This window comes from Cotesia glomerata, linkage group LG1 (assembly GCF_020080835.1).
Source record: "Cotesia glomerata isolate CgM1 linkage group LG1, MPM_Cglom_v2.3, whole genome shotgun sequence".
NCBI lineage: Eukaryota > Metazoa > Arthropoda > Insecta > Hymenoptera > Braconidae > Cotesia > Cotesia glomerata.
This window is the reverse complement of record NC_058158.1, coordinates 11,011,229-11,025,843: the sequence shown is the minus strand read 5'-3', so window position 1 is coordinate 11,025,843 and position 14,615 is coordinate 11,011,229. Positions and strand designations below refer to the sequence as shown.

Below are 14,615 nucleotides of genomic sequence, written 5' to 3'. Positions count from 1 at the left end.
TACTATCAAATTTATTTAGTTAAAATTTATAAAAATTAAATTAAAAATAATTACTTGAATTAATTTATATTCTTCCTATTGATTTATAAGCTATTATTTTTTTTAATAATTTATATCAGATATTCACAAAAACTAAATGACAATGCGTAGGCAGTTAAAAAAATTCATAATATATGAACTTTTTAATTTTACTTGAAAATATCAGCAGTAATATACTAGAAGTGCTGATACTTTTTAAATAAAATAATTAGAAACATTAAAAACAATTAAAATCCATAAAAATTAATAAAAATAAAATTAGCCGACATTTTTTATTTTTTTATTTTATTTAGTTTATTTAATTAAAACTAAAAAAAATTTTTTTTTAATTGCACTTATAGTTTCTTTAATTTTTTACAAATGAAATTTAAAAAAAAATTTTTTGTAATGATTTTTTTAATAAAAAAAATTCTAAAAATTTTTTTTTATTGAAAAAATTATTACAAAAAAATAATAAAATTGAAAAACTATAAGTGCAATTTTTAAAAAATATTTTTTAGTTATAATTTGTTAAATGAAAAAAAATTAAAAACGTCGGGTAATTTAATTATTATTTAAAATCCTATATAAAATGACTAGTAATCTTCACCCGGTCAGTAGCAGTCTTGATATTTCAATAACGTTTGAATCGTTACATTCAAGGACTGTTTTTAAATTTCATAAAAGACAATATATAACACAATCGACATAATAGATCGATTATTAAAACGTTACATCTAATTACATGATTAATATCAATAATGGTAATTATTAATTAATAATAATTAACTATAATTATTGTTGTCATAATTGTTCCTCCCGTTCTCTCAATAATGAAGTAACATTATGTGAATTTTCAATACTATTAATATTATCGGTTTCTTCTTGTTCCGACAACAATGGTATAACTTGTTGATTGTAATTATCGTGTTCCGAAGGCCTCATATTTTGTCCGGGAAATAAAGCCATTGGAATATTACCGGATGGAGTAGTAGGCGCTGATCTAGAAAGCCATCGCTTGGTTTTATTTCTCGAATTAGGCAATCCTAAAGGCATGTACATTTTTCCTCGAGCCCGTCTCATACGCGAGGATGCACATTCACCACTAGGACTTGGTGGTCTTTGTAATGATGAATTAATATTTGATGAATGCAACGCTTGCGCTCGGTTTTGATGATTTATCACATTGCTATTGTGTTCATTTGGTAGCTGTTGAATTTTGTCTAGCAATTCTCGTAACTGTAATTGTTAATTTAAATTAATTAATTAATAACTAGCAACCTTGCAGTCACTATGTGACTTATGACCAATAAATAAACAAAATTTTGCTTGATTAAATAATGAATTTTGTTAAATTGCACTGTACTTTAATAACTATTGACATTTTTTAAGATATAAGCTCATCCCGATGTTACACTCATCAAGAGCTTTCATTTGAGTACCCACATGCATTTTTATATATTTTTCATATATACGTATATATAATATATATAAATCTATGAAAAATTGATGTGGGTACTCAAATGAAAGGTCTTGATGAGTGTAACATCGGGATGAGCTTATATCTTTAAAAATGTCAATAGTTCACAAGATACAAGGTCATTTCTTAATTATGTCAAGTTGCACTCTAATTTCTTCACTATTGACATTTTTAAAGATATAAGGTCATTCCGATGTTACCCTCATCAAGAGCTTTCATTTGAGTACCCACATGCATTTTTATATATTTTTCATATATACATATATATAATATATATAAATATATGAAAAATTGATGTGGGTACTCAAATGAAAGGTCTCGATGAGTATAACATAAGGATGAGCTTATATCTTTAAAAATGTTAATAGTTCACAAGATACAAGATCATTTCTTAATTATGTATCTAAAGATAAAGCATTTTCGAATGCAGCCTAAATGCTTATAATAAATTGACTATCGGTAAAAATTCAAGTCAAGATCTTTGCAATAACACTAAATTTCACTAAAAAAAAACCGATTTTATCACATGACTATCCTAGATTAATTAATTTTGAATTAATACATACTTCTAACGTCGGACTAGTAGCTCTAGGTGGGGAACACGGTGATTGTGCCGCTAAGCTTGATATGTCTGAGGTTGTTCTATTATTGGCAAGTGAAACAACGGATTCCCCAGCACCGATTTCCACTCTATCGCACCCCATCGTTGATAATTCATCGATACTGTTGTTACACGAATACGGAGGTGGAATAATAGTATTAGCTTCATTCACTACATTACACATGAAACTCGAACTGAGTGAGTCCAAAGTACTTGCGTGTGACAATGTACGGAAGTATCGCATTACAAAACCTGATGTTCCTTTGCCCATTCCTTCGTCAAATCCGATTACTAATGGGTACAAATCCGGTTTCGCCGTTACCTTAATATATCGTGCATATTAATAAATCCAATTAGGTGATGTTATATCTAATAACTCATGACTTATCATATATATAAATATATTTACATACTTTTATACAAATGTTCTGCTTACTGCTTACCTCATTATACGGAGGTGGCAGCGCCTGGACAAAAGAACTACAACGACTGTAATGTGGTGGCGGGTAAAATGATGATGATGATGCACGATCAGATATTGAGCTATCACCCGATGATCCTAATCGACGTCGTTGCCATAGCCAGCATCCACACACCGCAGCAAGTGTTAATCCTGCTAATATTGCTGCCCTGTTTAATAAAAAATAAAATTTTTATATAAAAATTTACTTGCCAGATATTTAATAAATAAATTATGGCAAAAAAATTGACATTTAGAAATTTTAAAAAATTAAAAATGCAATTTTTTAAAAATAAAGAAAGAAAAGTAGATATTTAATCATTTTTTTAGCAAATAAATTATGGCAAAAAAAAATGAGAAAAAAAAATTAACATTTATAAATTAAAAAAAACTAAATTATATTTAAAATATAATTTTTTACAACGAATTTTTTTGTTAAATAAAAATAAAATAAGTGATTGTTAATTTTAATGCAATAATTTTTATTATAAAAAATGATAAAAAAAAAATTTCCTTGAAATTTTATCTATTTCTTCGGGAAGAAATAGTTTTGTAAAATTAAATAATAAAATAATATGAAATTAAAGTTAGTCGACAACTAAAAAATTTTATAATTTTTTTTATTAAAGAATTATTACAAAAAATTTTTTTTCATTTGTTAAAAACTTCAAAAACTATAAGTGCAATTTTTAAAAAATAAAGAAAGAAAAGTAGATATTTAATCATTTTTTTAGCAAATAAATTATGGCAAAAAAAATGAGAAAAAAAAATTAACATTTACAAATTAAAAAAAACTAAATTATATTTAAAATATAATTTTTTACAACGAATTCTTTTGTTAAATAAAAATAAAATAAGTGATTGTTAATTTTAATGCAATAATTTTTATTTTAAAAAATGATAAAAAAAAAATTTCCTTGAAATTTTATCTATTTCTTCGGGAAGAAATAGTTTTGTAAAATTAAATAATAAAATAATATGAAATTAAAGTTAGTCGACATCTAAAAAATTTTATAATTTTTTTTATTAAAGAATTATTACAAAAAATTTTTTTTCATTTGTTAAAAACTTCAAAAACTATAAGTGCAATTTTTAAAAAATATTTTTTAGTTATAATTTAATAAATTAAGCAAAATAAAAAAATCAAAAATGTCGGCTAACGTTATTATTATTAAAATAATTATAAAAAAATAAATTTGTATAAGGATAGTGAATAAATTTAACTCAGGAAATAATAAAAATATCTTTAAATCCATTCAACTTGATTGGAGAGTTATTTTTAACAACATCAATATTCGGCGTTGCAAAATTTATTACCAAAGTTTACTCTGTAATTTTTAAGTTTGGAGTAACGTTTTAAAATTAAAACACTTGATTTTTAAGAATTAAAATTTTACGAACCATAAATACCAATAAGTCCAAATCAAGAACGCGAACATTTCGGTGACTGGAGTTGTTGGCTGTGAATACATATAACAACAGCCCAGTGAGCAGCACTCTTTTGGAGGAGAGCAACTGAAAATTTAAATAATTTTTTTGGATTAAAAAAATATTTTTAAACTTTCAATTAAAAAACAGTGAATATATGTTAGATAAGTAATAAGTAATAATGATTATTAAAAGTGACAGAAGCTTACAAGGACAATGAAAATAAATAGAGGAATTAAAATGCAATCAAAACACTTACTCATGCCCTCCATTGCAGAATTTAGCAGAGACCTTCAAGGGTAGAACAAACATCAAACTATTATTGATATATACACTTATGATAACACAATATATCTATAAAACTAGTTATTACGTCAAATATAAAGCCGTCAACATACTTATACTCATTTTTTGCAGAAGTGTCAATTGACCAGAATAAATGTTTTAAAATAAAACTAAATATTTAAATAGAATAATAGTAATTTGCAAATTAACATTCACTCCAGTGTGTTGTTACACGTAACAACAATAAATAATTAATAGTGAGTTAGTGTGTCGGTTTGTAATATAAAAAATTAAAAAAAAAATAGTTTAACTTACGCATAAAGAAATAATACACTTGATTTAGTTGATAGAGTTTATAGTGACTCTAAAGAGCCGAAGAAACAACTCGTATTGATCGACTTGAAACGGATGCAGATCAAAAATTTTCTCATGTATAACCGCACTACATCATTGTTAAACTGTTTTTTTTTTTTTTTTTTTTTTTTTTTGATTTACTTTTTGGTAAAATAAGTAACTAATATAATTTTCTAATGCTAAAAGTATTATTTAATATCTTTCTTACTCAGTCCTATCACTCTTACTTGGCTTAAGAAGATTATCAAAAGAGTAGGTGTGATAGTAAAGATGCGGATAGTCTGCACCATTATACAAAGAGAAACGATAAGCGACGCCGAATTCTCTGTTGGAAGGGTCTTTGTATATATCGGGGGAGGATTCTGCGCTATAACGTTTCAGTTTCAGTTTACAGGTGTAGAATTCATGTATTATATTCATGTATTTTCCATCAGGGGATGAATATAATATGCCCAGAAGGTCAATGTATGCATCATGTGCGTCGACACTTATTTTATTATTCATTTTTAGTCATTGCGTATTATTTATCGATTTTTTATTCCTCTCTAGTCAATCATTTCGGAGGGTATTGCTTTTTTACCTGTCACATTTATTTAACTTACCTTGATCCATGTACATATCATTGCTATTCATTTTCTTCAAACATAATCTGATAAATTATTTAAGAAGAAATAAAAATTAAACTTGTTTTCTTCTTTTTTAATTTTTGAAACAATTTTTTTAACTTTTATTCTAAATTTCTTCTTATTTCTTCATGACAAACAAATTTTTTAAATAAAATTACTTTTAAAAAATTGCACTATTAGCTTTTTAAAATTTCTACGTCAATTTTTTTTCAATATTTTATTACTTAAAAAAATTGTAAAAATTATCATGATACTAAACTTAGCCGACTTTTTTAATTTTTTGATTTTTTTTTAAGAATTAAATTAGAACAAAAAAAATATTTTTAAAAAATTGCACTTACAGTTTTTAGTTTTTTTCAAATGAAAATTTTTTTTTATTTTCTTATAATCATTTTTTTAATGAAAAAAAATCTTAAAAATTTTTAAATGTCGGCTAACTTAATTTTCATAAAATTATCAAGTATGCTACTTTAATTTTAATTGTTTCTTCTTTTCTAAATTAATAAAAAAACTAAATACTTCTTATTAAAAACTATAATTTCTTTAAAATTAAAAAAATACCTTGAAGTTTTTTTATGATTAACTTGAAAATTAATTCTTTGATTTCTTCATAAGCAAAAAATTAATTTTAATTGACATTTGACACTATTTTTTGGACACAAGAAGTAAAGTTGATATTCTTCTCATAAATTTTAAAAAATTGAGTGTAAAAAAAACTTGCAACTGCGAAGACATTGGAAAAAAATAAATTTTATTATTTATTTGTAAATATTTAAGAAATTTATAGAAAACTGTTACTTTTTGCCTATTCTGTCAAAGCACGCCATCTATATTGACAGATGTTGGTATAGTACCCGCGAAAAAGGATACCAACTAAACAAGAAAACTAATAATAATAAGAAGAAGATAGAAGATAACCTCACTTTTAAAAATTCTTCAATACTTTTAGATTCATAATCTAAACTTTGTGTATGTATTGGTAAGTCACCACATGTTGGTTTTTTATGAAATAAGTTTTTCTAGGCACGAAGCAAAAATTCTGATTGTCTTTCAGAGCCCTCAAAGTGAGTTCGAAGAAAGTAAACGTGTAAATGACATTTATATAGTACAATGTGGCATTTAAAAGTAGTTTCAACTATCAGTTTTCACTAATTCACCATCATATTAATTAATAATAATATATTCCTTGAAATAGGTGTAGTTAAATATTAATAAATAAATTTTAAAATTTTTTAGTGATATGATAGTTAGTGTGTAATAAAAAATGAAGTTTGTAGCTATTATTTTCATCACTTTACAATTTTTAAACATATGTAAAGTTTCTGTCGCTTGGGACGATGATGAATTAGAAGTTTTTGATGTAGTCGAGGAAGTTAATCAAAATTTCTACCAACTTCTCGGCTTAACGCAGGTAAATTTTTTATTTATAATTCAAAAATAAGTATTTTATAATTTCTATCTAACACTTATTTATTTTTTATTCGAGGATGCCAATGCGACGAGTATCAGAAAAGCCTTTCGGCAATTATCACTACAACTGCATCCTGATAAAAATGATGCGCCTGATGCTGATGTTAAGTTTAGAAATGTAAGTATATCCTTTTTTTTTTATCATTTAAATAATTTAATTAGCTTTTGACTTATAAATTTATTCAGAAATAAATTGAAAATTGAATATTGGGTTCAATAAACTTTCTCAATATTTTTTTTTTTTAATGATATTTACGTATTAAATTTTTTCTTTTAATTTTTTTCAATAATAAAACAATAAAAATTTATCAATGTAAGTTAATTAAATTTTCATTTTTTTTTAAATATTGGTTCATATTTATTACAATAAATTTATATTAATTACTTTCAGTTAGTCTCTGTGTACGATGTTTTAAGAGATACAAATAAAAGGAAACATTATGACAATGTTCTTGTCAATGGACTGCCAAATTGGCGGTCAGCTGTTTATTATTATCGTCATGTTAGAAAAATGGGATTATTGGAAATGAGTGTTATATTATTTATCGTTATAACAATTGGTCAATATATTGTAGCATGGGCTGCTTATTTTGAAAAACGATATACTTATGTAAGTAAAAATTTAATTACATTAAAGTTAGCAGCCACATGACAATTTATTAATTTTATTTAACAAACAAATTTGTTCTAAAAAAATTGCAATTCTAGTTTTTTTAAATTTCTAAATGTCAATTTTTTTTGTCATTTTTTGCCATAATTTTTTTAACAAAAAATTAAATTTATTAAATATATGCTAAATTAATTTTTATAAAATTTATTAAATTAATTTTTTTATTTAAAAAATTTTTTAGTTATTTAATAGATAATAAATTAAATATCTGAATATTTATTCTAAAAATAAGTTATTGAACAAAAGCTACATAGAATTTTTCTAACAATAGTAATTAAAGAAAAGAATTTTATTACTTATTGCTTGACGATTACAATCGGTTTTATAGCTCTAGGCCATTTGAAATTAAACATATAATAGTATCAATAATTTTATAGCTTTAATAGTATGACTTTATTTAAAGAAAAAATTTTTTTAAGAATCAAATAATGCCTTTAAATTTATTGATATATTTTTTATTTTCATAAATAGGAACAAGTACTAGGTAGCAAATTACAAAAATTACAAAAGAAAAATCGTAAAGGCAAAATGGAAGTACCAGACTTGGCAGATATCCTTGAAAAAATTCCTACGCCTAGTGTATGGAACACCTTGCCGTTCCAATTACCATGTTGGACTTTCGCGTCAATCGTAGGGATTCCATCAACGATACGAGCAATTAAAGAAATGATTGAAGAGCGCAAGAGACGAAAATTAGAAGAGGAAGCTGCATTGTAATTAATTTTCCTTCATTTCATTAATAAGTTGTTTTATAATTTGATTTTAAACATGTTAATCTTTTCAGAGCTGAAGAAAATGAACAAGTAGAACCGGAACCTGTGCCAAGAGGTCCAAGGCGACGTCGCGCTGGTTTCACACCACAAGAACAAAGTGGTAACAATTCTAATGAATTAAAAAAAAAGGATAACATTCGGGCTAATCACGTTTATGAGAAGCCTAAGTATACGGGAGGTCTCTGGACCGATGATGATATACTAGAGCTGATAAAGTTAGTCAAAAAATATCCCGGAGGTACGCCTGATCGATGGGAAAAAATAGCTGAGACTATGAACCGCAGTGTCAGTGAAGTAACGCATATGGCTAAAAAAATAAAAGATGAGGGTTTGAAACCCAATCAGGCTGCTGAAGAACCTTCGGTGGTTCAACAGCCGAAGAAAGTTAAAACCAGAGCTGAAAATCCAGAAAGTGATGTCATTTGGAGTCAAGAGGAACAGAAAGCTTTGGAAGCTGCTTTGTTGAAGTATCCTAAAAGCTCTTCTGTTGATAGGTGGGAAAAAATAGCCAATTATATTGAAGGAAAAACGAAAGTACGTATCGCAAATAATTGTTTGATTATTTTATGATTTGAATAATAAATAAAAACTAGCAACCTTGCCACTATGTGACTTCCGTGACTTGAGAGCTATAAATAAATAAAATTTTGCTTTATTAAATAACGACTTTGGTTAAATTACATACTTTCTTAAATATTGACATTTTTAAAGATATAAGCTCATCCCGATGATACTCTCATCAAGAGCTTTCATTTGAGTACCCACATGCATTTTTGATATATATATATATATATATATATAAAAAATTGATGTGAGTACTCAAATGAACGGTCTTGATGAGTGTAACATCAAGATGAGCTTATATCTTTAAAAATTTAAATAGTTCACAAGGTACAAGGTCATTTCTTAATTATGTATCTAGAGATAGAGTATTTTCCAATGCAGCCTAAATACTTATTATCATCAATTGACTATCGGTGAGAATTTATCCTCTTAATAATATGGATTATTTTGTTGTATTTTTCAGGAGGAATGCCAGCAACGGTATCGTCAACTGGTCGATTTAGTAAAAAAGAAAAACGAAACAACCCAATAGCTTGCCAAATATTTTTATATGAACAAAATTACTTAAAAATTTTTTGACGTATAAATATTATCAATATTTTATTATTAAAATTTTTATTGATGGAATTTAAAAGGATATACCTGGTAGTTTGGAGGCTTATTTTCTTCAACTATCAACGAGTCTGACGCCATAATTTTTTAGTAGATTAAATTTATTCTGGCATCAGTCACAATATTTAAAATCTTCCAACATCGATCAACACTTAACTTACGCATAATCTCTGTATATAAAAAATTTATTGATTATGATGCAATTTCAATCTTGCTAGAATAAATATAAATAATTAATATATTTATTGTAATAAAATCTATAGTATGGAAACCGAAAAAAATTCTAATATAATTTTGTTATAAAGACTTAATTAAGTAAATTTATTTAATAAATAACTCATGATAAAAACTTATAAAAAGGCTGTTTGTTTTCACTAGTATAATTATGAAAATAAGTCGTTAGATAATTATAATTTAATAATATTAAATTAACTATTCTTCAGAGTCGTCTTCTTCACTTCCTTCCAAGAGGTTAACAAAGAAAGATGTAAGCGATTTTATCACTATCGCATGACCTTCCATTTCCGCAGGATCTTCACATTTTTGCCAAGACAAAAAAGCTTCTTCTGAAATAATACCTTCGTCGTAAATTACTGCAACTATGCTGCTCAGTAGTCCTTTAATAAAAAAAATAATAATTAATTATCAGAATTTATTATAAATAAAAATTAAGTTAGCCGACATCTAAAAATTTATAGAATTTTTTTCTGTTAAAAAAATCATGACAAAAAAATAAAAATAATTTTCATTTGTAAAAAATGTAAGTGCAATTTTTAAAAAATATTTTGTTCTAATTTAATTAATAAAAAAAAAATTAAAAGCGTCGGCTAGCTTTAGTGTAATATATAAACATACCTTGAGGATACAATAAGCCGTGAATAAAATGTTGAATTCCAAAAAGTACCTCAAGTTCCTTTTTTGGATCAGCATCAACATATCTTATTAATAGTGGTAAGAGTTGTTTGAATTTTTCAGTATTCAATTTATGAGATCCATTTTCAGTATCTAATATTAGAAAAAAAAATTATTTAATGCAATTGAAAAATATCTATTTACAACAAAATAATTAATAAAAAATAATACTTACCAACAGAAATGGTCAAAATTGCAACAATAAGACACCTCGAAAATTTAGGCTCAGCTGGTTGCTCTCCAAAGTTCGTCTAAAACCACAAAAAGTCATAAAAAAAAATTTATGCCGATTTAATTAAAAAAAAAAATCATTAATTAAATACTTACAGTTAGGAAATTAGTAATAAAGTCAATTACACTGCTTTTACGCATACAATCCAGTAATTGACTAAAAGTTTTTTTAAAATAACAAATATCTGTCTGCGGTGATTTTTTTATTGTTGCAGAATCACCAGTTAAGAATTCCAAACTGTAATTTTTAACAATATCATCAACTGATTCTCGCTGGGTGTCGACCAAATCGGACCAGGTTAGTTCACTCTTTTTCCATTCACCAGCAACCCACTCATGCTTTTGATCTTTTGCTATAGTAGATAATAATTCTCCCAAGAATTTTCCACAACCTTTACTTTTAAGTACAGCTAGCGTTTGCTTCAATTCAACAAATGGATGAGCGCTTGAAGTCAATAACCCTGACAATATTTCTACAAGGTATGTTTGACAATTAGGAATATCAATTACTAAATCTTCTTTAATTTCTAATAATTGTTTGAACTCTTTTTGGAACAGACATAGAGAAATAATATTTTTCTCCATCATGTGTGATAATAAAGCCGAGAATCGCTGACGTACAGTCTTGGACTTTTCAAGCACACAGTTCATTGCTTCACTGACGAAAAATTCGTACGAAGAACTGTCGAAGTTATCCGCAATTGTCTCTTCAGCAGCCTTAATAAATTCTTCAGTGCTTGCAAAATTTTCGCAAGATTTCAAAAGTGATTTAATAACATCACTCTTCAGAGATTTATTTATACAAACTTGACTTGGTACTGATGTTGATGAAGAAACTTTTTCCGCCGGAATTGCTGGAAGAATATTCCCACTTTGAGGATTTCTTAACATTGCTAATCTTTGCTCAAACAAGGGAACTCTTCTTTGCTGGCTGTTATTATTACCTCTTTGAAAGGATCTATCATTAGACCTCTCGGAAAATCCTGTAGATCGTGATCCAGCATATGAACGTCTTGAATTTTGCTCTTCAAGCTTAGCGTCAAGGATAGAAAATTTATTAGGTGACAATATTACAGGAGCTGGTGGTACTAAAGGCTTCCAAGTGTAAGAATTTTTGCTACCTAGCGTTACCTCATCTACTGAAGTGTTAATTTTTAATTTAGAAGTTTCTACTGCGTACCATTGTCTTGATTTACTTCCGGCTACACTCCAACCATTGCTTGAATAACTTGGTGGACCCATAACTAGAAAAAAAAAATTATTATCAATAATTAAGAAATGACCTTGTACCTTGTGAACTATTGACATTTTTAAAGAGATAATAAGCTCATCTCGATGTTACACTCATCAAGACCTTTCATTTGAGTACCCACATCAATTTTTCATATATTTATATATATTATGTATATGTATATATGAAAAATATATCAAAAGTGCATGTGGGTACTCAAATGAAAGCTCTTGATGAGTGTAACATCAGGATGAGCTTATATCTTAAAAAATGTCAATAATTAAGAAATGACCTTGTATCTTGTGAACTATTGACATTTTTGAAGATATAAGCTCATTCCGATGTTACACTCATCAAGAGCTTTCATTTGAGTACCAACATCAATTTTTCATATATTTTATATATTATATATATGTATATATGAAAAATATATGAAAAGTGCATGTGGGTACTCAAATGAAAGCTCTTGATGAGTGTAAAATCAGGATGAGCTTATATCTTTAAAAACGTCAATAGTTAAGAAAATACAGTGCAATTTAACAAAAATCATTATTTAATAAAGCAAAATAAAAAATAAACTTACGACTTCTGCGTCTGTTATCAGAACGTAAATCTTGTGATGGATTATATGAAGAATTTAAATGTGTGTTGATAAATTGTTCAGTCTCAACTTCCTTTTGAATTTGGCTTATTGTTTTAGGATTATTATCAACATGACGAGTAATCCATTTGTTTGATTTTAAATCAATAATATCTTGGATCATAAATCTTATTCTAGAGCTAATCTTATTTACTCCCTTTTGATTAGTCAGCTCTGCTAATTTCTTAAAGTAAGACGAAAGGTTATTTTTTTCTTCAAATATTTTTCCAATAGTCGTCAGTAATTTACACAAACATTCTAAATTTTCTTCATCCGGAGTTTGCAATAAATGATTAATACATAAATTCATTATATTGCTCGTCAACATTCTTTGTTTGTACAATTCACCGATAAATTTAATATTTCCAACAGATTTCATTCTAATCTTACGATCATACTCTGCAAGGTCTGCCTGCAAATCTTTTTTCCTTTTAGCGTCTTTACATTCTTCAATTTCTTTCACCTTTTCAGTTCTCTGTGTTTCATTAGTTTTATTTTTTTCAAACTCTACTTGACACCGAGTAATAAGTAGCTTGCGGAAATTTACATTCGCAGCTGGATTTCCAGCTACCTGGGACGGATTTTTTTCATTTGGTGTATTAACTTTCATTAATGCAAGTTCTTTGCACATCAGAACATACGCTACAGCAAAATTCGGCTCATCAATCGCTTTGTCGAATACCAGATTAATAACACCTTGCAATTTCTCCTGCGTGTCAATTTCTAATGCTCGCACTTGTCCAACAAGTTTGTCGAATTTTTCCGGGGTTAGTTTATTCAACACGCTGCGAACGTTCTTGTAAAGAACTTGGGTCTCTTCTTCCACTTGTGCTCCAGTCTTTTTTTTCAGCAGAGTTGGTTTCCAGGCATTGTCAGATTCACGCAATTTTACAGATTCATTCAGTGATAATGATACATGGATCATCCCACTCCTTCTGGGTCTAGCAACATTTTCTTGAGAAATACTCCGTCTTGCCAGCTGATAAGACTAATAATTAAAATAAAATTAATATTAATTTTTACAAATAAAAAATATATAAAAATTAATTCAGCAGATATTTGATAAATTTAGAAATTTTTTTAATAAATTATGGCAAAAAAAAATGATACTAAAATTAACCGGCGTTAAACAATTTTTTAATTTTTTTCCATTAATTAAATTGGAACAAAAAAAAATATTTTTTAAAAATTGCACTTAAAGTTTTTCAAGTTTTTTACAAATTAAATTTTTTTGTAATAATTTTTTTTAGTAAAAAAAATTACAAAAGTTTTTAAATGTCTAACTTAATTTTCATAAAAAAATTTTATCAAAAAAAAGTTGTTAAAATTTTAATAAATTAAAAATGTAATTTTTTAAAATAAATTTGTTTGTTAAAAAAACTTAAAAAAATTGTCAAGTGACAGCTAAATTTAATGTCACAATAAAAAATTGAATTATAAATAATTATTATAATAAAAATATAAATTACCAATTGTCCACCTGAAGGTTTTGCAAAGTTAGGAAATAGTTGATGATGTGATTTTGGGTTAAAACCATTTATTCTGCTACCTGCATTCCAGTAAAATGGGATTTCCTATAAAAATAACCTCTTTAGTTGAAAGTATGACTGAAGCGTGGTTTATTAAAAAAAATATTTTCAACTTCTTAAAAAAAGTTTCAGAATAATAACACAAACATGTTTAATAAAATTTAAAAAAGAGAAAAAAATTAATTATTTAAAATAAAAATAATTACTCACTCTAAATTCGGATTTATGAATACTTTCAAAGCGGTTATTAAGATAAGCAGGTTTTATTTTACACTGAGGAATGTCTCGTAGTTGTATTAAAAAATCACGGTCATACTGTTTATTATTATTAGATTCTCCATTAATTTTTAAGTTGTTCACACTTAATACCGTCATGTTTTATTTTAGAGCAAATAAAGAATGTAAAAAATCTATCAGTGATTCATACAATATTATATATTTTGTCAATTAGGTAATTAATTTAATGTATCAATTGATCTTATTGACAATAATATTTTTTATAGAAATTATAACACTGTACACTTTTCACAAAATTACCGAATTTAGCAGATGCTTCCTCAACCAGAGTCGAAAAGTAAATGAGTAAATGAGCATGTTTCGGCTGGAGTAAAACTCAGTTGTATATTTTCGTAGCACAGCAATGTTAATTTCTAAAATTTACTATACTCACTATTCAAACCGGAAAATTTTCTAAAGTATTTGAGGATACTAAATTTTACCTGCATCATAAA

The 14,615-nt window shown here is 26.5% G+C and overlaps 3 protein-coding genes across 10 annotated transcripts; 1 reads left to right on the top strand and 2 right to left on the bottom strand.

Annotated features, from left to right (window-relative positions):
• Nucleotides 1-814: 814 nt before the first annotated feature.
• LOC123266812 lies at nucleotides 815-5,226 on the bottom strand. 7 transcript variants are annotated; one of them, XM_044731248.1, is made up of 6 exons: nucleotides 4,854-5,225; nucleotides 4,247-4,278; nucleotides 3,961-4,074; nucleotides 2,543-2,729; nucleotides 2,065-2,421; nucleotides 815-1,257 (listed from the first exon to the last, which is right to left on the bottom strand). In XM_044731248.1, exons 1-6 carry the CDS (start codon nucleotides 4,914-4,916, stop codon nucleotides 823-825), a joined length of 1,188 nt encoding a protein of 395 aa, XP_044587183.1. In that variant the 5' UTR covers nucleotides 4,917-5,225; the 3' UTR covers nucleotides 815-822. The 7 variants fall into 7 exon arrangements, with proteins under 7 accessions (XP_044587183.1, XP_044587207.1, XP_044587217.1 ...); XM_044731272.1 differs by having other exon boundaries at nucleotides 4,588-4,930; XM_044731282.1 differs by having other exon boundaries at nucleotides 4,835-4,904.
• Nucleotides 5,227-6,107: 881 nt separating this feature from the next.
• On the top strand, nucleotides 6,108-9,694 carry LOC123261863 (dnaJ homolog subfamily C member 1). 2 transcript variants are annotated; one of them, XM_044723737.1, is made up of 7 exons: nucleotides 6,108-6,231; nucleotides 6,307-6,663; nucleotides 6,739-6,840; nucleotides 7,114-7,332; nucleotides 7,864-8,105; nucleotides 8,177-8,699; nucleotides 9,193-9,694. In XM_044723737.1, exons 2-7 carry the CDS (start codon nucleotides 6,517-6,519, stop codon nucleotides 9,259-9,261), a joined length of 1,302 nt encoding a protein of 433 aa, XP_044579672.1. In that variant the 5' UTR covers nucleotides 6,108-6,231; nucleotides 6,307-6,516; the 3' UTR covers nucleotides 9,262-9,694. The 2 variants fall into 2 exon arrangements, with proteins under 2 accessions (XP_044579672.1, XP_044579671.1); XM_044723736.1 differs by having other exon boundaries at nucleotides 6,202-6,663.
• Nucleotides 9,677-14,481, bottom strand: LOC123261855 (eukaryotic translation initiation factor 4 gamma 3-like). The gene is made up of 7 exons (XM_044723724.1): nucleotides 14,095-14,481; nucleotides 13,825-13,929; nucleotides 12,299-13,343; nucleotides 10,581-11,728; nucleotides 10,429-10,504; nucleotides 10,197-10,346; nucleotides 9,677-9,958 (listed from the first exon to the last, which is right to left on the bottom strand). Exons 1-7 carry the CDS (start codon nucleotides 14,257-14,259, stop codon nucleotides 9,774-9,776), a joined length of 2,874 nt encoding a protein of 957 aa, XP_044579659.1. The 5' UTR covers nucleotides 14,260-14,481; the 3' UTR covers nucleotides 9,677-9,773.
• Between the last annotated feature and the right edge of the window lie 134 nt (nucleotides 14,482-14,615).

Excerpts from the sequence above, each read along its gene's own strand:
- LOC123261855 (XM_044723724.1), bottom strand. The coding sequence starts at position 14,259 with ATGACGGTATTAAGTGTGAACAACTTAAAAATTAATGGAGAATCTAAT. Across the intron at positions 13,930-14,094 it reads TTCATAAATCCGAATTTAGA|GAAATCCCATTTTACTGGAA; the intron begins GTGAGTAATTAT and ends TTATTTTTATAG. Across the intron at positions 13,344-13,824 it reads AACCTTCAGGTGGACAATTG|TCTTATCAGCTGGCAAGACG; the intron begins GTAATTTATATT and ends TTTAATTATTAG.
- LOC123261863 (XM_044723737.1), top strand. The coding sequence starts at position 6,517 with ATGAAGTTTGTAGCTATTATTTTCATCACTTTACAATTTTTAAACATA. Across the intron at positions 6,841-7,113 it reads CTGATGTTAAGTTTAGAAAT|TTAGTCTCTGTGTACGATGT; the intron begins GTAAGTATATCC and ends AATTACTTTCAG. Across the intron at positions 8,106-8,176 it reads TTAGAAGAGGAAGCTGCATT|AGCTGAAGAAAATGAACAAG; the intron begins GTAATTAATTTT and ends TAATCTTTTCAG.
- LOC123266812 (XM_044731248.1), bottom strand. The coding sequence starts at position 4,916 with ATGGTGCAGACTATCCGCATCTTTACTATCACACCTACTCTTTTGATA. Across the intron at positions 2,422-2,542 it reads TGCCACCTCCGTATAATGAG|GTAACGGCGAAACCGGATTT; the intron begins GTAAGCAGTAAG and ends CGATATATTAAG. Across the intron at positions 1,258-2,064 it reads CTACTAGTCCGACGTTAGAA|TTACGAGAATTGCTAGACAA; the intron begins GTATGTATTAAT and ends TAACAATTACAG.